The 26150-nt window shown below is 35.0% G+C and overlaps 1 protein-coding gene across 1 annotated transcript in view; it reads left to right on the top strand.

Moving 5' to 3' along the window:
* The window catches only part of Irsp53 (Insulin receptor substrate 53 kDa), a 370121-nt gene that overhangs the window by 148401 nt on the left and 195570 nt on the right, over positions 1-26150 (top strand). Inside the window, exon 3 of the mRNA XM_076377827.1 lies at positions 5553-5628. Within this exon, the coding sequence (XP_076233942.1) occupies positions 5553-5628 (76 nt within the window). The remainder of the gene's footprint in view (positions 1-5552; positions 5629-26150) is intronic.

Here is a 26150-nt window from a genome sequence, read left to right as displayed (position 1 = left end):
CCAGATTGAGAATAAAATTTTACAAATTATCCGACTCCCGAACAAACTATATACACATAATTTTAGGATATACATATATAGGAAGGGATAAGAGTAAAGGAGGGCCAACGAGCACGAAAACTGTTCTATATATGATGGCAGAAAACAAATTGTTATGAAAGTGTCATTGTTTATGTATTGACCGTTGGTTCAATTCCCCTGATTTATATATTATATAAATTGGAAACAAATGTTTGTGGCCCGGTGAGAATAAATAAGAAAGAATACCTAAAGTTCTAGAAAATATAAAATTGGAACGGGGTAAAACTACTATTCTCCAACGCAAATATATTTCCGCCATACAATGGAAAGATAAAAAAAGACCATTTTATGTTATCAACAATGCATAACTTGGAGTTTGCTGATACAGGAAAACAAAATTACAAAACTAATGAAAACGATGTAAAGCCAACAGTTATGTTGTAGTACATTATTGTGAAAAAGTTATCAATACTTCAGCTGCTAAATTACATGACATATTGAAGAAAAAACCTTATAGGAAGAAATAAGAGTTGCATACCCTTTTTTTAAATTCAAAGTTTAGGTATCTTTCCAATGCTCAATTTTTAACTTCGCCTATTTTTTTGAATATCTAAACTGGTTTTTCCCCTTAACATATTATGTTTGAATTTCTATGCAGCATTATTCTGTTGGTCCTTAAAAACAAATTAGCTCAGAGAATTTTCCAAATCTGCGTTATAAATTATTTTCCAATTTTCTGTATTGTTCGTTTTCTCATGAATTTGATCGATATACGAAGTTTATACATTAGCCACAATGGATTTTGTAAAATATTCCTCTGTCTTTCGAGTGGACTTTCTCCACAGTGATATATAATCCGTTTGCTAGGAATCAAAGGGTCTAAAAAGGAACACCAGGAAGTTGGAAAGTCACTTTTATCGAGAGCAAAACGTTTTCAGTGCGCATGCATGCATGTTTTCTGCATGCTTTGTAACTGTTGCGTACTTGTAACGGTACTGCTTTAAATTGAAGCATTTCAATTCTGTTTCATTTCATTTCATAACAATTCGTTTTTTACGTAAAACAAAAGAGCTCTGCGATCGATTCTTGAAACAAATCTGAAATCGATGTTTCTGATACTAATTTTACACAAAGTACAAACTTACAAAAAACATTTGGAAAAGAAGTACTACTAAACTAATTTTGTATAATTAATTCTCTGGTGCATGTTGTAATGTTAAAACAAAGCTAAACTGCGAGTTACATTTTCGTGTGAATAGCATAAGGGTAACATGTAATATACTTTCCTCATAATACAAAATTGTGTCTAATATTTACGTTGGCAAAAATAAGACACAGTATTCAGATTAGTCAATGAAGTATTGCATCATTACTGTCCCTTGACATTTATTGTAGGTACGTGATACAACGTGACATAAGCTGACCCATTTTTCATGAAAAATTAATTTTGTAAAAAATTTTTAATATTCCAACATACCTTCGCATTCGCTTGTGTTTAGGTTAAATGACAAGAGGCTTTAATAAAGTGTAAGTACTTTGCGTTCTATAACAACTTTCTTCTTCCTGAAACACAATTCACACCAACATTCCTTCGAGATTGTTGTATATTGTACTTTACTATTTGAGAAATACTATAGAAATACTGTGAATCATTAAAAAATTAAAGAACGAAGTATTTTTTCGTTTTAAATGGCGAATAAGTATCTAGCATTTTCAAAATGTCGTATGAAAATTTCTAGCAACTCTAACAAATTCTTTCTACATCTTTTAACTATCGTAAACGTCCACTCAACCTTTTTATGGGAGATGTTGTTGAAGAAAAATAGTGCCATAAATTGAAATTGCCAAAGCACATGTGCGTCGAACATAAGAGTCGACGCTTAAAATCGACGTACGGTACTTGGAGACATTTTTTCAGTGCCCAAGAGGTCAAGGATGACACGTTTCCCGCAGGAACCGGTTTTATGAAAGGACTGTGAGTAAATCTTTCGATTCGTATAGCAATTGACGCTTCAACAGCTAATATCCTGAAATTGTTTGCAATTCGTTGCATGATGTTAGCAATTCACGTACATTTGATTATTCAAATATGGAAAATATTTATTTTTTAGCATTTTACAGAAAACTGTGAAATTACAATAGCTGGTAATACCAAAACTGTGCAACATTTGACAAATTCATCTATGTTATTACGTAGAAGAAAATAAAAGACTAAATATTCACACGAACTAATTTAGGTTTATTAAAGCTTTTTTGTTTGTTCTAATTTCTGTCGACCAACACAAAAATTCCCGATTTCAAAAATTTTAGTTCACGGTTTAATTAAAGTCTACCATAGACGTGAAATTTGAATTTTTAATAAAGAACAAATCACACTAACAACATTTTCCTTAAACAAACACAAATCTTGTATATATGAGGATCACACAAAAGCAAAAGTTAATTCGAAATATTTTGATATTATAGACCTCATTATTCGAGTTCCATCCACGTGGAAGGAACGAAATCCGCAGTGGAAGATAGTGACACGATATAATGAACGTAATTGTGTGAATTCTAGAGAAATTTAGTTACTACGTGTTTCCGTTACGATCATTGACAAGATTGGAATTTCGAATTCAAGTCAGTAACAATGAGCCCGAGGTACCTGTCGTGTGAGTGCACTTACATAGTCCTTTGCCCAATGCATTAGCTGTGTTATCATGTATCTAATGAAATTATAGAACATTGGTAAACCAAAATACTTCTTATTCCACAATCCTGACGCAGAATTGTTAGTTCAGTGTATAAAGATACGCGCTATTATCTGACTCATGCACATTCGCCATGTTCTTCGAAGTGGTATCCTCTCCGACTCTGGAATCTGATCTCAACTTGGAACATCGCAGTCGTAGTTCTACTAGGCGTCTTTATGATAAGCTTTAGTTTCTGTCGTTTCATTTTTGGCCAAGTATTATTTCTCTGCATTGCATTATTTTAGGAAAAACGGTGTTTAAATATCTTGAATTTATTCTGCAACAATTTCATTCGTTATATTTATTGTTAAATATGCATTTTAGCTGCTTACTTGCCAAATCGATTAACTCCACAAAACAAAAACGTTTATATTTATTTTCACTATAAAAAGTTAAGCATTAATTAAGGATTTTGGCATTAAAATTTCTAAAACTTCAAAAAGAAGCACATATACATATGTACATGTTTGGTATGTGCCATATAGGGTGTTTGATTATACGTAAAGGAAAATTCAAGAGGAAATTGTACACATGAAAATAAGACCAAAATCAAGAATAACGAAATTCCATTCGAACCGGATTTCAGTCTAATGGTACTCTCGTCTTACATATCCATGATTGGATTCTATAACTCTCGACTTGAACAATGGTTATAATATTCACTGTTTTCCACTATGAGCTTCGTGCTGACAATAGCGCTATTTAATTTGTAGAATTTCAGGTTGATTTGATCTATTTTGAGATGCTTTTAAATGACAGTCGAAATCCAAATTGTAATTTCGATAATCTTGATTTTCGTCTTGTATTAATATCCAGAATTGTTCCTTGAATTTTCCCGCACTTACAGTTTCTGAATACTTAAGATTATCGAAGACCAAGTTTACTTGCTTCCGTTCTATTTATTGAAAATTACCTGGATAGAAACTGTAGAAGGAACTGGAGAGTAAAGAACTACTGTAGAATTTTACTTGTAATGTATGTCATTGTCAGACACAAAAGTGTCTGTGTTTACCGAAGAATTGTATCCCTCCAAAAAACTTTAAAAAGGTAAAAAGAAGCACGCCAAGGCTCACCAACTATTTCTTAGTCAAGTAAATCACTAATTGTAGCATAAAAGCAATGATTTTTGTAAGTTGATTTCTTATTATAGGAATTAAGGCGTACTCCATAAGGTGACACATGTTTTTCGCGTAGCGTGTACAAGTCATCAAAAATATTTTTGGTGAGTGACACACTGCAGCGGTAGAAATGAGATTACAAGTGATATTTGTCGGGACTACAATATTGGCAATGTTTTGGTAGAAAATTAAATTATTACGCTTGGTGTTTTCCAATGATTTCACTGGATTTGTTTACCCATTTTGCTTGGATTTATTTGCCAACCATTTTAAATTGTTTTTTCTTTTTTTCTTTTTTTTAAATGATTGATGTTTTGTGAGAAATTGATTTTTGTACGGCAGATTTTTCAAGGGAACGCATATACTTGGCGTGCTTTTTTTCTGGTTTTAAAGTTTTTTGGAGGGTTTCAGGTTTTTTTGTGAAATTGAATAAAGGTTTGATTATTGTTAATAAAGCTAATTTTAGCTTCTATTTAATAATTTAATGAATTGTTTAATTTGATTTATGATGTTCCGTTTGTATGTAACATATTTTTTAGAGAAACGAAGCTATCTGGGTCTACTGTAAAATTGTACTTGTAAGATTTTGGAAAGAAACAAAGGTATAAGCATCCATTTTTCCTGAGATTTCCAATAGTTCCTCGTCTTACTCGACATATTATATTTCCACTCGGTAGAGAAAATCAACAAGGACAATCGCTGAATGATCTAGTGGCAAATTGTGCACGCTCTTATTAGCCGTCGCTAGAATTTCGACGTTTTTGGAGCATTAATCGCTCGTCGTGACTGGCTATCTCCTTTCTCGCAAAACAACGCGTTGTCCTGGAGTCCTCAGATACCAAGGGGTTTCTAGAAGACTGTTGGCAGCTAAAGGCGTCGCCTTGAGAGTCAAGTGAAAGGAGCACGGGTAAGAGAGAGAAAGAGGGAAGCTGCAGGAAGAGATAGACGCAGGAAGACGACTAAGTTCGTACTCAAAGGTGAAATGCCAGAGGCGTTTGTACACGTTCTCCTGATATCTCGTAACGGCGTGCTGGCTCTCGTTATTCGTCTCTTGCTATGCTTCGAGAGAATCCTGTTTGTTCGACTGTCTGCTCAGTATCAACTAGCCGCAAGTTCCCTATGATATTGTTTCGCTTCACTTTTCAGCTTTATCTGCCTATCAGCTTTGGATGTTCAGGCCGACTGACATGGTAAAAGAAACCCCAAGACTATTGTACTATGTATTTTAAAGTGAACTAAAATTGAATGGAATTTAAAGGCACTAGCTTAGACTTTTTATTTCTCGTATTGGTATCAAGAACTTTTTTTAAATGCAATTATATGAGTTGTTTTCATTTATAGAATAATTTATTTAATTACTCATACGATCAGGATTCTGTAGTAACAATTGTTTGACAAAATAAGAAGTAGGTACTTCTTAATTTTGTCTACTGTAATGGAATAATAACAATTTGTAAGTAAAACATTCTATTGCAAGTAAAATATCGTCTCAAATGATATAAAATACGATATTAATGAATTCATTACGCTCTGTCAGTAGACACTGTCTTTAGCTAATTATGACTCTAACTTTTATAGGGTTTAAATGTTATTGTACTAATCGATTTAATAAATAATCCAAGATAAAAGAAATCAAAATTTATCCAATTTCCATAGCATGATATTTTTGTGATTGCAGAATATTCTGGACAAGTTTAATCCAGGGGCAAGACAGCTGATCAACGCTGGGAAAGCATATTTGAAGGCTCTTCATGGTAAGTGAATGAAATTAGATTTTTAAGACATAGATACGAAGCGAGACAAATATCGAAAAATGGACGATCATAAAATATGAGGAGAAGGAGAATGTGTACGATGAATTAGGATCAGTTAAAACGAAGAAAAAAAGGATAAACGAGCCTAGAGCGAGCTTTATGCCGTCTCTTGGGTTCTGCTTAAGGATCAAATTATCAGCTCGTCAGAATTGTACACTGGAGGAGTGTCAAGCTTTTGTTTTGTTCTTTCTCTCTTGTTTTCGGCGTGTCTGTCATCGGATATATTCATTTTATTTGTTTACTTTTAATTGTAATCGATCGATCTTTTTGACACGCGGCTTTTGTATAAACAAAATTATCAGCACTGTTCACTTAATGCTCTTCTAGCTCTACTATCTTCTCTTATGAGTGCAGCGAAATTATCAGCTCTACATATGTGCATTCATGTATGACGTTCAAGCCCACTACATTGTTCTGTTCACGGGTAGATATCAGATACATTGATTATGATTTAGCTATGATCAAACCGTTGGTTGACTTCTGAACAAAGTAGCTTGTAATTAATTTAACTATGCTCAGGTTCATTAACAATTAGTGCCCAATACCGAGTATCGTACGAAGTTTCCATATTAAATTAACTATCAAAGAGAAATTAGAGATATTTGAGACGAAATATACAGGGTGACCTAGAACTGGTGGTTTAAGCAGGAAGAAAGTGGTTCTACATGAAAATATAAGACGAAAATGTTAAGTAAACTTGTTTGATATCATTTTTCGTTTTCGAGAAAATTGATTTTGAATTTTGACCGAGTAGAAATGCACTAAAGTACAGTTTGTAACACTTGAGTGGTAAACGGGGAAAAGGGAATCCTTCTAGCTTGCCATAAATACATTCAATGGTTAGACCGAAAGTATTCCCCTTATCCCGTATATTCTTCAAGCACCCAAAACTGTACTTTTATACGTTTGTACCCGATCATAATTTAAACTCAATTTTCTCAAAAACCAGGCACGATATCAAAAAAGTTTATTTTATATTTTCGAGACACCCTGTCTTCTGCTTCATAAAGCTGAAATAGTTTATGTAAGTAATTAGTAGTAAGATTATCTTCTAGTTTAACAATTTCAAAACGTAGAGCATTTAATTTTTTATTTATTTGTGATTGAGCTCTACACTTAAGCGTTTGCATTGTTCTTTTTTGTATTGTTATAAAATAATTTTAGCATGTAGTATAACATTGACTAAATTAATCGACTTAACACGGGACTCTAATCTGAAAACCCCTTTTTGATAACTGATTTTCTTTGAATTATTTGATTATTGATTACTATTAAACCTCAATTATTAATATTCAGTTTTTGGTCACTAATACAGACACGAACTCAGCTAAAATCTGATCAAAGCACATTGTGATTAAATGTATATTATATGAAGCTAATACAACACCAACTATTAAAAAAAATATGTCACAGTTACGTAAGTAGAATAAGTTGTAGAAGAGATGAGCAAGAATGAGTTTGTGACTCTCTACCTCAATATCTAAGTATTAAATCATAGTTTAAGTCTTAATTGTTATTCTACTGCACTAAATAAAAACAGGCTGTGGATAATTTGCACCCAATTAATCGAGGTTCTAATCTATTATGAGATACAAGAGAGCTTAGACATTCTCTTTTTACTCGATACTCACGATTGAGGACCCAATGTCTTTGTAACTCACGTTCATCTAACTTACACAGGAGCATACTCTGTTATGGCTGATAACAAAATGTGACGAGTAGGAAAATCGCTATAAAGGAGCATGTAGCATAGACCCTGGTGAATTTGAACCAGCTGGAAAGTTCCGACTTGTAAGCGAAGCTTAAATCTGGCTTTGTCACGGTGAAAGCGCACACATGGAATCACGCTCCGGTCGAGGTGATGCTTGCACTTTGGCCGAGGAGGATCAATGATGCGACGGGGTTGGGAATGTCTATGGCGTTTGCGAGCAGTTGCATAGACAGAGAGCGAGAAGGCGAACGAATGGGTAAAGAAAGACAGATAGTGGAAGAATACATAGAAAGTACGAGGGCAAGATTAGCGCGCAATTTTGCGCAGAGGTAGACAGACATAAACAGGCAGAAATACGAAAACAAAGAAAAGTATGATTGGAGATAAAGGGAGACAGATGGAGATAGCAGAAGAAAATTTACGTAAGATAGGAAAGACGAAAAATATGAAATGTAAAATAATCAGAGAAGAAAAGATTACATGATGTGATTGAATTACTATGAATCTATGAGTTAGTAGACAACGTGAATGGTACGACTTACTTATAGTAGACTGAAAAAATACTGTAATAAGCTGATCTCTTTTCTTGTAAAATGCACGCTTCACGACCACGTGTCGTTGTTACCGAAAAAACTCACGCAGTGCGTACGGCGTTTATTTTCACGCTTGCCAACACAGAGACACACACATACCCTACCTACACACTATCCCCAACTTAAAAGAAATATAAATTACTGATTCCTACAATACTTAGATCATCGATCTAAGCATCTAAGACCTCGATCATCTGTATGTACATGTATAACTTCAAAACTTCATTAAGTATTTGAAAAATCATTTAATAGTTAATGACACACTGCATAACGTAAGTAGTTCATGAAACAGTATTTGTTCCCTTAGTTTACCGTACGCAAATACTCCCAACATTCATAGAATATTTAACAAGGCAGATTGTTTTCTACCGATTATTCTATTACGTATCTACCAGTGACTGTCACGTTGTCTACATTTTTAATGAAAGTTAATAAAATGAAGGAGGAGCTATCTTGAAGGTCCCTTATCTCATTAGTTGGGTTTTTCTAGTGCTTTCTTTTAATGAGTACATATAGCATTAATAAAATGAAGTAAAGTTACCAAAATAAGAGTACGAAAAATCACAGCACGTCATATAATGCCGTGAATGAAGGAAATTTGGAGTGAAAAATAAAATTTCGTGTTTTTGCGATTCATTTCTACATCTGTATTTCAACAGACTAACGCAATTTTTATGTTTGGGTAACGGAAATCGTAAATCAAAACACAGAATTTTGTTTTAAAATAATTTAAAATCTTCAATTGTACTTCTTCCATTGAAAAAAGATTTAATTAAAATTAAAAATCTGGTTTTCTTTTATATATCTCATTTGAAGTTCACTTCACAAAATATGAAATCCACCCAAAATATTTCTATTAGTGATGAATTTGTACTAGATATGTGCTTACATATTAAAAAGTTAGAGGCTGCTGGACACAACAAATTTTTCTGTGATTTTTTGCAGAATATATCTAAATGCATTTCCTGCTTAAAATCACAGAATTTTTGAAAGATATTTTAGTAAAACTTGATTAAGGTTAGTAAAGAATAGGCTACTTTAACTTATACAGGGTGTTTGCAAAAATGTGAGACATTTTTCGAAACATTTTTCGAGAGTAGGTTCTAAATACAAAAATAATGAAAAAAGTTCAATTGCACATATCTCCGAAAAAGTATAGTTCTTTAGTTACATGATATTTTATATGTATTGCATAAAATGCTGGCCCATTTCTTGTCTGCACGGTGTGCTATCCCCTTTAAGATTCTATTAGGCTCAGGAGTGTTCCGACCCTTTCTATGAGTTGAGGCAAATAATATAAAAGAACTCCAACTAATTCCGCTCTCAATTATTTTATTGTAACATTCAGATAATAGCTACAGGAATCTTTAAACGTTCCGACTCGGATGCTCCGGACTAAGTGTCCTGCGCTTAGAATATTTTGCACTTAAATACTACCCGAAAAAGAAGATAGCGATAGTAGAAAAAACGAAGAAGGAAAACAAAAAGGACAGAAAACCGGAGAGAAAGTTGAAGGAAAAGAAACAGTCCTTAAGGTCGCCCTGGTCTGGTCGCCAAATGTGCTTGATGATGACCAGGCCCGCGGGAACCCTTGAGAGCGAAGAAGTCGAAAGGAAAAACAGGAAATTGTAAATAACTAAGGAAAACTAGGAAAGAGAAAGCTAAGAAAACTAAAGACAAATATACACTAACAACGAATTCATCGAAGCAAGGGCGAGTTGGCTATTACACACGCCACAGAGTGAATTGCTCGCAATACAAAATGACATATAACTAAAAAATTAAACGTATCAGACATATGTGTACAGAATGTAAAAATATTAATGATCACGATTGATGGAGGTGAATCTACACTTCTAGATTAGAGGACTTTCGTCCTCTAATAAGAGGAAAGAAACTCGTCCGCAAAATTGTTTATAACATTGAAAATTAATACTATTTTTTTAATAAAGGGACCATATGCTGCAAACGAACCGGTTAGTAAGCAAAAATTGTTAGAGGTTTAGCATCGGTTTAATTCTATAGAACCATACATAGGAGCATGGGCCTGCTATTATTCTGCTATGCGGCAACGTCTGCCTTGAATTTGGGGCCCGGCATAGTGGTGTGTGTACTTCAGCGTAGGAAGCTTAACAAGGTACACTGACCTAATAAGGTTAACTCGAGTAGCTTTTTCTTTATCTATTTACCTATTCGATGTTTAAACCTTCTATCTCCTGTTGTTTTATCCATTTTTTTAAATACGTTTTATTCAGCACAAAGAGCCTAGCCAGATAAGGTCAAAAGTGTCCCTAAACCAAATTCGACTGGTGATGCCATTCGATAGCTTATCATAAAAAACTACTTCGTAACAATTTTCAACCCTCAATCTCAACCTAGGGAGTAATAATGGGGATAAATATAAAATGACGTTTCTTCGAAATTACTCGTACTATATTGGTTAAAGAATTCGACAAAAAAATCAGAAACATTTCAGACATCAAGATACATGTTGTAGCATTTTTTGAGATTTTGAAACGCAAGAATGTCAGAAAAAGCGGATTTCGCATTGTAGCAATTACATAACTACAATCATATTTCATGATAACAAACTTATTCGGCTAGGCCCTTTAGTTACAAATTCACTAATAATGAACACCCTCTCAATAACACTGATAGTAAAACATTAACGATCAAGCACTAAAACACTGATAACAGATAACACAATATACACCTATAATACTAATAAAGTAAATTTTAACTAATTTAATAGACCAAAAACTAAAAACTTTAAATAAGACAAGGAAATTAACGGTCGCTTAGACATGCTTTCGATGTCGTTGTTAAAATGGAGCTCTTCGCACAATTTTCCGAAAATTCCGAACTCAGAGTTGATAATAACCAGTTATCAATTTTGTGCGTGCTTCCGAAGACATTCTTAAGAAAAGAAGAGAACAGAGAAAATAACCACCCTGGCTTTAACTGGACATCTACGTTTACAAAGATTCGGAACTTACGATGGGCTTATTTTTTAGTCTACTATACTGGAGATGTGGTGTTTATTATTAGTGTTTCAGTACTTGATCATTAGCGTCTGTGCTATTATGATCACTAAAGTTGTTCTGAATGGAACGTGTTAAAAAAAAATAGGATAAAACAATAAGAGATAGAAGGTTTAAACATCAAATGGGTAAGTAAATATGTCATAATTACCTATAATATTGTAGTCTACGATTGTTGATTTTGCCATATCATATTGGAAGTATTGAAAAGAAAGAAAAGTTACTCGAATTAGACTTATCAGGACAATGCACCTTCCTAAGACCTATGGTATTGGGGTACGTACACTACTATGCTGAGCCTCATGTTCAGAGTAGACGTTGCCGCGTAGCAGAGCAGGCCTATGCTCCTATATGTGACTATACATAGTCAAACTGACGCTAAATCTTTAATAATTTTTCTTGACTAAACGGTTCATTTATGGCATATGATTCCTTTGAAATATTTTTTCTGCTAAACGATATGAATACAATTACAATATTTTACATAATTTTGCAGGAGGCTTTCTTTACAAATGTCCATCGATCCAGAGGTGTAGATTCAACCCCTTCAGCCATAATCATTAATATTTTTACATTGTCTACATGAACTTTTTTCATTGCTTCTAAAATATACCCTCTAAAATATACCCTCCAAAAATAGCCCACATAGTCAGATACACCCTATATAAGTACTAATACAATTTTAAGAAAATATAAACAGAAAAACCAAGATCAAAATTAAGAGTGATTACTCAGAATAATATGCTATATTGAAAACCTACATTGACATTTCTTACTGAATACAAAAATTACATAAAAGTCGGATTTTAATTAATATAACAAGTCTATTTTTTAGACACTGGTATAATGTACAATATTGTAGTTTTTTGACTTTATCAGGTAGTCATTGTACCGTACATCGTTCTTTAAATATTTTTTTCTCAACTTCTTAACGTTACCTTCTTCAAAAGTACCTATAAATCTCGCGATGTTTTACTGGACATTTTATCTTTATTGTACTTCCACTTCTCTCTTCAAACTTACTCAAACGAGTAACTATACTACAGTTTTCAGTCCTGTTTTTCTGCTTCCTAATCATAATTTCCGAAATTCCGTGTATGTGAAAAGAAAAGATGTAAAAGTGCCCATTCGTCAAGACATCGCAGCGGCGCGGCGCGACAATCGATCTCTCAAATCCAATTAAGTCTTTTAAACCGTGACTTTTCTTTTTATTTTCGGAGAGCGAATTCGATTTGTTCCTTTTTTTCCAACCTGCAATCAAGGAAATCATTAGACATTTCTTGTGACCGAAGATATTCCAATAAGGAGCTTCAATTAGGTAGCATTTTGTCGAAAGTGATTTATGCAGATAACGATCTTTCGGAGAAGAATACGAAAAAAACTGAGTATCTGCTTTATTACTTTTCTCCGTGGTTTGAGAACAGAAAAAAATAGCAAAATTAATGTACAAGTAATATGGTGAATAAATTTTCACGATACAATGGGTATTCTTGATATTAACACTCTGCAAAAGGTATAAAATGTCATTAAAAAGTGTGAGAAAGCAAATTCAACTTAAAGTGAAGAACTTAATCAGTTAAACCAGTTTTCTGTGCGCCTACATAAACGAATTCAATTATTGTAACTTCCAACAAAGAAAAATTTCGTAGCAACATCATTCCACGTGAATGGACTAACAGAGATGAACGGTAGATTCAAGTTCAGAAAGATTCATGTAGCGTCGAAGCAAGGTTTTCAAAGTTGCTTGAAGGCAGATTGTTCTCGACTGCTCCATCTTGGATTCTGCAGAAACGCGACAGAATAGAGGAAAGGATCAACGAAGCCTCCTTCTACCGCCAAGTTCCTTTCGACTGGCAAAGGAAGGAACAGAACGAATTAATTCTGTAAAGCCGAAAACTCGGGGACAAAGACGAGACGCTGAATTCAAAGGGCGCAATTGAATTCGAGAGTTCAATGCAAGGTGGGGACGCTTACACGGGGCTATTTCTGTCACTGCGCTGATACAATGAAGAAGAACGGCCCTCTGCTCCCCCTTTTCTACCTTATCGCAGTTGTGAAGTGACAAGAATGCTTGTGAAAAATCTCATTGTCAGTACATACATTCTAAAATGCTAGAAAGCTTGAAAATCATGGTACAACAATGGAAACACGTAAAAGAGAAGAAACAATAGAAGCCTTAAAGAAATAGAAGTCTCTAAGAGATTCGAAAAATCATATCAAATTAGGTTTACTCAGAGTTAAAATAAATTTCTCAGATTTGAAATTCTGTAATTTGAAATAAATATATAAAAGATCTTTAAAAAATAGTTGTAAACTAAAAACTTAAGTATTTAAAAATTTGAAAAATTTGAATTTGATTGTGTTAGAGATGTGTAGTATTGGAATCTCTGAAATGACTGCTTTTTTGTGCTGAGGGTTAAATGTAGAAGAATTATATCTTGGGACATAAATCACTTTGCAGGACTGTTATAGATCCTTGTTATGAACGGAGTCACAATCTCGTTCGTTACATACACAACCACCCCACTAGCTTCTACTACGGGATGGATTTTCTTTATAAATTAGTACACTCCTATAAGTGCTCGGCCCGAGCCACTCCTCTGTCTATGAATTGACTATGCTGAGACAGCGCGAAATGGTAGTGTGGTCGTGACAACAAAGCGGTTTTGAAAGAGAAGCTCGGCTACGATACACGAGTATATCTAAATTTATATTAATTAATTATCTAAGAAGGATAATGGTAAATGGGTTAGGAAATCATCTAGTTCCATACGGGTCCCGCTACGCGCGACTAGTTTTCCCAGAGAGGTAGAGGCTTATACTAGTATTGCATTTGTAAAAGTAAAATAAACAACTCAATATAGATGTTTATAACAAAATAACAAAGGGATATATTCTGAAATTTCAGCTAATATAAAGATTCAGTATTTAGAGTAATAGAACTGTATAATGGTTTCGTAACATCAAACAGATGAGCAAGAAACAAAAGCAAAAATAATACAATCTTCGGAACGTTAATATAAATAATAAAAAAGAAGAATATAAAAAGAAGAAAATTTAATTAAGTCCAATATATCTCACTCTTGCGAAATTCTATACTGTAGCGTGACCATAGGGCATTTAGGAAACTCCAAAACGCCTCGCGACATTAATGCCCCTCTGGCTACGTGAGCGCACAAGGTGAGCACATGTTAATGAATCAGAAAACAATCAGAATACGAAGCAATCAATAACAAGAATCAATAAAATCGAATTCAAATGAAATAATCTGTGCAACTTACGCAATTGAAGAAATCAATGTAAGTGCGAGTCTGCGGTCAATCGCCGAATATTAAGAAACAAAAATCCAAATGAAGCCCAATCGAGTCCAAGAAAGAGAAATTGCCAAATCAATGCCAGGTCGTCGTATATTAAATGCTCCGGGTTATCGAATGATGCTGCTAGTACTGAAAAGAAAGAGAACACACACACACGAATTTTGTTTAGAGGTTTAAATTTTAAATTGAACTATGCTTTTACGCGAACGGATTATCACATTAATTCTGGCTCATGAGAACCCGCAATTTTGAATGTCGGTGCACGACGCTTCTCGTTCTAACAAAAGGTTTGCGTATACATTCCCGAGGCTTCAGAAGAACGCACACACTGTTACGCACGCTCTCACACACGCGCTCACGCGCGTCATCGACGGCCGACGACGACTCCGAGGAGAGAGCGAGCAGAAACAATAATAAAATTCTTAATTTTTTTGAACATCAAAGGCCCGGAGTATGTCCGATCAGGAATTTCCAAAATGCAAAACATTATCGTGACATATTCAAACCGACGTAATGGCCGAAAAAAAGAAATACTAAAACTTTTCCTGTTTGGAACGTAACATCCTCATTGTACATACGTAAGAAAATAAAAGCAAATGTTACATGGAATTTGAAGCTGAATTTTAATCTCTTGCCGAAGATTATCTATACGGGCCATTCCACGCCACTCGATTACTTCTGTACCTCGATGTTAGGGATCTTGATGATATTGAAATATATTGTAACCTATATGCATTTAAGGGCTTAGGGTAGTCACGTGACTTTACGAGATTTCCTGGCCGGTATCTGCCGTTACAGTTTTCTTTACAGAAATAAAATTATCCACAGACATGTGGCTGCCTAATGAATGCGAGATGGAGCCACACTATGATTCCCTCTCCACTATACACACTACTATACGAGCCGTATGTACGTGAATTCGGCCCTTCGGATCACTTCGGATAGCTTCGGAAAGACGAGAGAGAAGGCAAATGTCAAATCTTACTCTCGCGTTTCTAAAACGCTATTGTGGTTTGGCCCAAGTCGCCCGCAAGCGACATTGAGCGGCACGAGTCATTCGTAAAATATTTCGAGTGGAAACTCTGGTTTATCTGCAAAACTAAATCAGTTTAATAAAAATTACTTTTCGAGTTTATGTAACTTGAATGTAAAAGATGATATATGTCGAGTATATTAAATAAGACAACGTCTGTATGGTTCTAATTACTCTTTTTATAATATTGCCTTTTCGTGACTACACGACTTTATCATACAGATCACAGCATTCTGATCTTGTCTTGTTCCCTTGGCTCCATTGAACTTCACGCTCGATAACAATAAAAACAATAACATCTAGTTCTTATATATGGTGTCCTAATTGAATAACATCAAGCGCCGACATATACTTACAAGTTTTACACTTTCTACGTTCTTGATACCAGCCTTTAAAAAACAATTAAAACAAGTTCATGATGTTTCATATTAATTTACTTACAAACAATAACAGTAAACGAATTTTAGTTATCTCTTTGTATATGTGGCGAATTATTTCCTATTCGTTTTTCCTTCCGGTTTGGTCTGGGTTAGGTCAGGGTTAGCTCTGGGTATATACAAAATAAGAGGAGACGTTGCTAAAAATACATTAATTTAATATATTTATAATCATCAGAATCACGGTTGCCGCTGCGACCCCGACCGCGGCTTCTCCCATACTTTCATTTACGGACTTTCTTTTTAAAATCCCAGAACTGTAATATGAAAAATAGACACATGTTATTCACGAAATTTACTTCGTTCTTGAACAAAAAATGAATAGATAAATTACTTAGCGCTTTAGCATAAGATCGCCTATGATCTACGTACGTTTTGTCGTCATGCCTCCTCTAAAGCTAGCGCCAACGCCGACGCCGACGCCGACACCCACACCAACGCCGACTCCGACGCCGACGCCGGAGTCGGTGCAAGCTTTAGAGGAGGCATGACGACAAAAGATACGTAGATCATAGGCGATCTTATGCTAAAGCGCTCAGTAATTTATCTATTCATTTTTTGTTCAAGAACGAAGTAAATTTCGTGAATAACATGTGTCTATTTTTCATATTACAGTTCTGGGATTTTAAAAAGAAAGTCCGTAAATGAAAGTATGGGAGAAGCCGCGGTCGGGGTCGCAGCGGCAACCGTGATTCTGATGATTATAAATATATTAAATTAATGTATTTTTAGCAACGTCTCCTCTTATTTTGTATATACCCAGAGCTAACCCTGACCTAACCCAGACCAAACCGGACGGAAAAACGAATAGGAAATAATTCGCCACATATACAGAGAGATAACTAAAATTCGTTTACTGTTATTGTTTGTAAGTAAATTAATATGAAATCATCATGAACTTGTTTTAATTGTTTTTTAAAGGCTGGTATCAAGAACGTAGAAAGTGTAAAACTTGTAAGTATATCATCTTTTACATTCAAGTTACATAAACTCGAAAAGTAATTTTTATTAAACTGATTTAGTTTTGCAGATAAACCAGAGTTTCCACTCGAAATATTTTACGAATGACTCGTGCCGCTCAATGTCGCTTGCGGACGACTTGGGCCAAACCACAATAGCGTTTTAGAAACGCGAGAGTAAGATTTGACATTTGCCTTCTCTCTCGTCTTTCCGAAGCTATCCGAAGTGATCCGAAGGGCCGAATTCACGTACATACGGCTCGTATAGTAGTGTGTATAGTGGAGGGGGAATCATAGTGTGGCTCCATCTCGCATTCATTAGGCAGCCACATGTCTGTGGATAATTTTATTTCTGTAAAGAAAACTGTAACGGCAGATACCGACCAGGAAATCTCGTAAAGTCACGTGACTACCCTAAGCCCTTAAAGTACGGTGCAGTTTGCTGCGAGACTGAAGTAAAAGACGAAAAGAGAAACTAGGGTATCAACCATCCTGTGTCGTGCCATTTGTGGTGCACTCTATAGACCAGTATAATTACTAATAAAGCGTTTTTTTGGTGCCGTAGCGTTCTGTTGGGTCTGTACGTTTAAATCTGCTTACAAAAAATGGTTAATACATAATGAAGTCAAGTGCATAGATACAGGAAATTGCACACTTTTAAATGATATTCCAATCCTATATTATAGTTTGACAAAATCTCACGAAATTGTTAACGCTTCAATAATAGGGAATATTAATACAAATAATTTAGACACTATTCACACAAAAATGAGGAAATGAATAAGCTAAATAATATAGTAAATATTCATGTACCATATTAATCATAAATTCCCATGCATTTTCTTTATTTTCTGATCGAATTATTGTACATATTGCCAGATGGGTAGTGAAAAAATTATGCACAAAAGTACAGTGCACAGTATGCATAAGTAGTTTAAAAGCAATTAAGTATAGTGCACAATACAATCTAATTACAGCGAAAAATCGGAAAAATTTAGTATATCCCGTAAAGTGTAGAGGATGTTACATTACGAACAGAAAAATGTTTGGATGTTTCCTAATCAGAGATTTGATTGACCCGAAAGCTTCAACAATGAGAATTGGATTTTTCCTCTTTTGGCCACTACGTCGGCTGAGATGTATCACGATAATGCTTTGCATTTTGGAAATTCCTGATTGAGTATATTCCGAGCCTTTGATGTACAAAATTCAAAATTTGATTACTATCTTTCTAGAGCTGTTTTATGAAATAATTGAACACTCGGGTACTCGTGAGGTAAACAAAAATTACCCAGGTAACAATAAGATACTCGGTTATTCCACTACTACTCGGGTAGATAACATAGTTGAGAATCTCGATTCGGAATCGGAAACTGATTTTTTTTCGGTCATTTTTCCAACAATCAGCAATGAATAGAATGTACTGCAAGCAATTAAGTGTGATATTGTCTAACTATTTTACGTTATAATTAATTGTAATCGATTAAATGTAATCATTTTTTAAATGTCTTTTGATAAGAGTGAGGAAAACGCAAATTATCAGTGTTTTTATTATTTTATATAAAAGTAAATCTGAAATATATAGAGGAATTTATAGTTGTAAATGCGAACATCTATTTTTGCGTTTTTTTTCATTTTTATTAAAAATTAAAATACATTCTTGCCCTACGAGTCGTAATATTTCAGCAAAGCAATACGATATTGTATTTCGTAGGTTTTTTTAATTAATTTCATAGTTAGGTGAAAATTCTCAAAAAACAGTCGACTCTTAAATTGAGATATTCAACTACTATCAGATATCTCGTAGTTACTCGGGTACCCGTGTAATTTCTACTACTCGGGTATCTTTCTGATATCTCGGGTACTCGGTACAAATCAGTAGCTCTAAGTCTTTACCCGCTCTCTCCTTGGAGTCGTTGAAAGTCGACACCGCATATGCACGTGTGTGTGTATATATATGAATGTATCTTCTGAAGCCTCGAAAATGTAAACGCTATATCGTTATACACCGACATTCGAAATGTGCCGGTCTCGTGAGCCAGAATAAATGTAGCCAAGACGCGTGCAATTATCGACCTTATCGGAAGCCATACGTGTTGCCTGCAATGTTCCGTAATATCTAACTAAATGTACCTGTATCTTGTATTAATAGAAATAGCTATAGCTGATTTCGGGAAATTAATTGTAGCGCGATGATGTGTTGGGAAGATCGAGGTGAGAATCTTTCGGCGTTCAAATTTGGAATTCACGCAAAAATTGTAAACAGTACGCGACACAACGACTGCGTGAGCGGCGATTCCTCATGCCGTGTATAATATCCAATGTTTTCGAAAATGGCGAAATCCTACATGGTTTATTATATCAACTGTAAAAGCGATTATTTACCGAAAATTCTAATAAGCAATGGTAAATGCGAAATCCGTAGACAGATAGATAATTGTAAAATCAGGAGCTGAGATACAGAGAGAACACACGCGACACATTAGATACAAATTAACGAATAGCGTAACGGCTCTTGTGACATTAGCTCGCGCGATTCACTAGGACCTCACGTCGATACGGTAGGTGATCTATTTATTGGTGATTCGCGAAGGATCTTGCCGGTCCTAGCTTCCATTGTCAAGCACTCTTCGTCAACAAGTGGTGAAGTGCGTGTCAAGAGCCCGTGGGTTAATTTAACTTAGTTTTTCTTTCTTTTCTCTCTTTCTCTCTTACTTCATTCGTATCGTTATTTTTATTATTTCGATCGTAGATTCACGGGGGCACATGGACTCAATAACTCACACAAAGCCTATAAAACACGTTAATTAGGTTTACAGTGTAACATAATTTGTAATAGTTCCAAAATCGTAACGTGAGTTTCTCTTTCTCTTTTCCAGCGTTACTTTAGGTGAAATCAGGCTATTTATCTATCTATTGATGACCATGCTTTGTATTTATATGGATTTTGTTTGGATTTTGGACTCTGATTTGGCCATTTTTCTGTATTAATTTCTTTAATTACATAAGTTGCACGAACTACCTTATTTGATGTCGATCTTGCGTATGTACTGATATTAATTTTGATTTAGTATTCTGGTTTATTTTCTTACAATATTACCAATCTGTTGAGCACGTGCTTGCCTTGTATATTCACGTGATAGGATGGGCATTAATGTCACAAAGGCATTCTGGAGCTTCCTGAATGCCCTAGTAGCCACTAAAGGGGCACAGAAGCACTTGATAGTTATTCTACGTATCTACAGGGTTTTTCAGCGAACACTGTACAGAGCGTTAATTCCTAAAGCATTAGAGATAAAAAAAAATTGTTCATATAGAATTGCATGGTTCGATGGGGCCAATTTGTTATCGAAGGCGAATTTTTTATAACATTATTGTTACATGAGTCATTATGGTTAAGTTTGGTTTTTAAAACGGAACTATATATTTTTTACAGATCAGTTGATAGTGTGTTTCAAGACGAATTCAGCGGCGTCTAATTTATGTACCTTTTTTCATTCATTTTCGAAATATTGCGCTTACAAGTTTAACGATTTTCGTCGGAAGAGACCCTTTCTGACCAACAGGTATTGCGGGCGGTCTATTGTTCCCTGCCGATGGCGCGTGTTAGGCATTACCCCTTGAAACCAATACTAAGGCTCTCTTTCGACGAAAATCACTAAATTTGTAGGCATAATATCTCGAAAATTAATTAAAAAAAAGTATATAAGGTAGACCTCGCTGGATTCGTTTTGAAACACACTATCAACTGATCTATAAAAAAATATATGGTTCCATTTAAAAGACTAAACTTGACCATTATATCTCATGTCATAATAATGTTACAAAAACTTCGCCTCTATTAATAAATTGGCGTCTACGAACCATGCAGTCCTTTATAAACAATATTTTTTATCTCTAGTACTTTAGGAAGTAACATACTGTACAGTGTTCGCTAGGACACCCTGTATGCAGGGTGTCCCAGAATAAGTGTAAGTTCCAAGTTCCAAGAAGGTGTGATTTCTGGGGTTATTCTAACTTTTTCCTTAGCGAAAATTTCCTCCGAGCCTTCGTTAACGAGTTATTAACGAAAAACGTCGAACAATCAGAGAGTGCCTATAGTGGATGGACGGCCGTCCAGTGACACGTCACAAGCTATGCGTAGCGTTCACTAGTTGCTGTGTCCGAATCTCTGCGTTATTCCTCAATTTCTCATAGAACTATTAGAACTAAACTATTAGATGGAAAACTATGAAAAAAATCAGGAACACGTTAGCTATCGCGAAACATATTATAGAATTTTTTCAGACTTTTAAATCAATTATCCAAGTTGTAAAACATAAAAAACGAAGAAAAAGAATTTACAAATGCCGATTTAATAAAGTAATGCCTTAGTAAAAAAAATGAAAAGTATTATTTTCGTAGTTCCTACGGATTATACGTGATTCCTTTGTGTATTAAAACATTAATAACTGTACAAGAATACTTATTTCATAATCAATAAACGAAAATTGTTGCTGTAATCGGTAAAAACTACGGAAACATTGGTTTTTATTTTTTTAATTATGACCGATCAAAGCAAAAAATGTTGAAATGAATTGAGATTAATAATATGACCCTAGTAATATGAATAATTACTATCGGTAAAACTCACCCATTCGGAGAGGAATTCACCTGCTGCTTGAACACTTGCTCCATTGGGTCACTGTGTCCATCCCGGTCATTGGGGGATGATGCCCATGTAGCGCCGATCACAGGTATATGACACCACAAGAAGCCACCTTGCATTTACAACACTACGCGGTCACTAACACTGATCACTTCACTAAACGAGCACTTGACCTTTCAATGACCGACCACCGATTACTTTGAAACGTTCTGCGGCATTCCGTAAATAAAAACAAGATGTTACACAGTTCCGCGGCGAAATTACGATCGTTACTGACGATATTTTCCGAAGTCTCTTTCCTTGTGCCCTCGCATCCCTCCAGCGCGACTTTTCGGGGTGTAACTTCGTCAAAATACTCGAATTTGATTTGCTAGTTGACACCAACGAGGTTGGATCTTCCTCGGTTACTTTTCTTAGTGGAGGTGGTAGTCTCTTCTTCGGGTCGAAAAAGTCACAATCAAATTTATGAGGAAAGGCAAAGACATAGCGGATTAGTGTAGGAGATTGTAACGAGTGTCTCGCAGATGAGCCGAGACTAACTCCTCGCCGCATCGAGAGTTAAATACATAAATTGTATTCGAATCCCTTTAATTATTTCGATGTCTGCGTCCTGCGACCGAGCCTTGCTTTCTTTCACGCTGTACATGTAGTGATCGTACATTTATTCCTGTATTATTACTAGATAGACCCTCCAATTTGTTACTTCCGTTTGCCCTGCTACCTTTTAAAATATTTTTACGAAACAAAATCGAAAAAATAAACAGGTATTCGTTGAAGTATTTCGAAGGAAAAGAGATATGGATCAAATTTTCTTGTGGGAAGGACAGCAAATGATACGGAAAAGTATATTATCTTATATTTTCTATTTAAATGACAAAACCAGATAAACGGTTTGCCATTGTATTGAATTTAATTTCCAAGTGGTTGATAAATGAGATCCTGATTTTATATGTACCTAAATGCATTTACGTGCATGTAAAAGATCCGTCAAATCTTTAATATATAGGTAAGCCTCCCCTATAGGTCGAAAAGGTTTACGAAAATTGGGAGAGAGAGAAATAAACATCGGATGATGACTATGTGTGTACCGTAATAGAATGCATGTCGGTCGCAGGACTCTGATATTGAAGTAACTAAAGAATGAGAATACAATTGATGTATTTTTCCTTCATCGACGAGTTTGTCTGTCTGTGCGAGATATCCGTTGATCAAATGTTTAACGTCCAGAAACTTTTCCCAGTTACTACTTTTACGACGAGCAGTTCCATATTTCATCCGTCCGAAGGCATCGAAAGGACTTGAACGGTAAGCGCGACAAAACACTCGCGACCTTCGGCTTCGGGGTACCGTTGAACTTGCAGGCCAATACCTGTAATCATAAACGGCCACACCTGCGAGACACTCGTTGCCGTCTCCTACTCTAATCCGATATGCCTTTGCTTTTCCCCATGAATTTGCTCGTGACTGTTTCGACCCGAAGAGGAGACTACCACCTCAACTAAAAAAAAGTAACCGAGGAAGATCCAATCTCGTTAGTGTCAACTAACAAATCAAATTCGAGTATTTCGACGAAGCTACACCCCGAGAAGTCGCGCTGGAAGGATGCGAGGGCACGAGGAAAGAGACTTCGGAAAAAATCGCCAGTATCGATCGTAATTTCGCCGCTGAAGTGTGTAACATCTTGTTTTTATTTACGGAATGCCGCAGAACGTTTCAAAGTAATCGGTGGTCGGTCATTAAAAGGTCAAGTGCTCGTTTAGTGAAGTGATCAGTGTTAGTGACCGCGTAGTGTTGTAAATGCAAGGTGTCTTCTTGTGGTCTGGGATACTTGCGATCAGCGCTACCTGGGCATCATCCCCCAACGACTGGGATCAGTGCAGTGACCCGGTGGAACAAGTGTACAATTAGCAAGTGAATTCTTCTCTGAATGGGTAAGTTTTACCGATAATAATTATTGTTATTATTAATTATTATTCGGTGCGTCATAATTAAAAAAATGAAAACTGATGTGTCCGTACTTTTTACCGATTGCAGCAACTAATACGTCCAACTTTCGTTCATTCCTTATGGAATAAGTATTTTTGTACAATTTTCAATGTTTTGATATCCAGTAAAATAATGTACACTCTGTAGGAACTACGGAAACATTGTTTTTTATTATTTTACTATAGCATTACTTTACTAAATCGGCATTTTTATATTCTTCTTCCTCGTTTTTTATTTTTTACAACTTGGATAATTAATTTAAAAATTTTAAAAAGTTCCATAATATGTGTCGGAATAGCTGACGTGTCCCTGATTGTTTTCATAATTTTGCATCTAATAGTTTAAGAGAAATTGGGCAATAACATAGAGATCTTGAGTTTCTTGTACAAGATTCGAGCACGAGTAGGAAACACTAGGCCGTAGCTTGTGCCCTGTCACTGAACGGCCGAGTGCTCGCTATCCGCGCTTTCTGATTGGTCGATGTTTTTCGTTAATAACTCGTTAATAAAGCTTCAGGGAACATTTGTGCAAAGTCAAAAGGTGTTTAGAATCACCTCAGGAATCTCCCCTTTTCGGCTTCACAACCTTATGTGGGACACCCTTATACAGGATGTTTCTGAACAGCACGACATAATTTTACGGGGTGATTCTAGACACCAAAGTAAGACGAAAATCAAGAATAGCGATTTTGTGCTTGAGGCTTCGTTTGTTAGTTATAAGCGTCTAAAGATCTGCTGGTAATCATAAGAAAGGAACCCGCGCGGAGTCCTCGATCAGTGGTTGTCGGTACAGCAATGTTGTCTTGACACAAGGTAGGAGAGTGAGAGACCACTCACCATCGAACAACTGATTTATCACAAATAATATGAAAAACTCGTTGAAAAACTTGCTTGTTATTAATTAAGCTATTATGGATTATTTCTGCAAATGTACTCGGCGAACATTTTTACATTAGCAATATTTTTATTGGGACGTGCCTACATTGCCAATAAAATTGTTCTTCCAATATTTAATAACAGTTGGTAATAAAAAAAATCGTGGATGTAGTCAGTAGCAATTTGTACAAAAAGTCAATTGGAACTAAATATATCTTCGATTTTCTTAAAAATAGTGAAGATTTTAAGTATTCATTATCAAAGGCGATATTGGACCGGCAGCACAAGTGAAGAGCGTTTCACCCTCCACAGTAAAAGTCTACTATGCTGTCGATGTGACTCTGGTACAAGTCGCATGAGTGCGTCGTTAAAACCGCTAATTGCAATCCAACGCGTATACCGCTTTTATGCAACGCTATTTCGACCTCTTAACGGCGTTTCTCTACTATGTGATAATGGCGACACGAGTGGTGAGAAGAGTTTAATGTGTTTTTGGGAAAATTTTACGGGGCTATTCTGTTGCGTTATTATTCACCTCCTTTTCTTTCTATGCGTGATACGAGTATTTTTTTAATTATGCAAAATATACAGGGTATCTGTTGTATATTTTAAAACGATTACGGGGAAAGTGAAAAATCTGAAACAAAACAGTGTTTCATGATATGGGATGTTAAACGGCCTGAGACATGTACATGTTATCATTAAAATCTACGTAATCTTCATCGATCAGTTTTTGTATTCTTGGTTTAAAAATAATTTATATGTAAATTATACATTCTACACTATTATTATATTAAGTATTATACATTTGAAAATTGCATGTTTCACAGTCTTAATATTGGGTTAATGTATAAGTTTGTACCGCATCACTTCTCCCTTCTTCTCCGAATTGTTGATATTCATCGAAATATGTTATAATTACAAGTAGAAATAAGAAACTATGTATAACTATTTTATAGTATAAAGGAGCATATCTTTGATGTGTGAAAAAATAAAAGAAGTGACACGACATGAATTTATGAATCGATCTAATAATCTTTAATAATTTATTCATATAATCAGTTTTAATTCACATATACGCAGTAATGTATTATTAAATATTTTAATACTCTTAATGAATATGAACCAATTACGTTACTTATTAATACAAGAACAAATAATGAATTTTAATGCAAATATTATTTAAATTGTTGCGTTTAATGTTTGAGAACCAATTAAGAAAGTAATTAGTGAGACAACGATTGTGAGATAATCATTAGTAAGCGTAGATGAATACACGAAAAGTTATTTCGAAGGTATCGATATTTCACAGTTCTTTTACATATAAACAACGTCTGTAACTTAATTTTTATGTTATTTCAGAAACTTTTTTAAAGTTATTTATTTAAATTCGCACGTATCTCTACGTATTGTTAGTGCCACTAATAATTGACTACAATTCAACGGATTATACAATGCTTGATATATTAATTTGTTAACGATTAAGAAAATATAAAATACTCACAATATTTATATTGTTATACTACAGTTAGATTAGTTGCAAAAGATTAGTGTTTCTTAAGAACCATAAGAAGCGGTAAATAACTTCCTCTTTTATTAAGGGATGCAGTCAGGTTGTTTAGAATGTTGTACTGTTTCCTATCTTTCTTATATTTTTCCACAGTTATTTAAAAAATTGTTATGCTATTTTCCTTACTTTTCCTCCTAAACAAAATAGAGGAACGTACATTAGAGTACAGAAAGACAGAGACAGACCACATTTGGGCTACACGGGTAAGCGTTATTCCTGAATCGGATAATTGCATCGGATCTAGAAGACCTCAGGAAGGGTAGAAAATAGAGGGTCGTGTAGATGTCAAGGC

This window comes from Calliopsis andreniformis, chromosome 5 (assembly GCF_051401765.1).
Source record: "Calliopsis andreniformis isolate RMS-2024a chromosome 5, iyCalAndr_principal, whole genome shotgun sequence".
Classification (NCBI taxonomy): Eukaryota; Metazoa; Arthropoda; class Insecta; order Hymenoptera; family Andrenidae; genus Calliopsis; species Calliopsis andreniformis.
The sequence above is the reverse complement of the archived record's forward strand: the minus strand, read 5'-3'. Positions and strand labels throughout refer to the sequence as shown.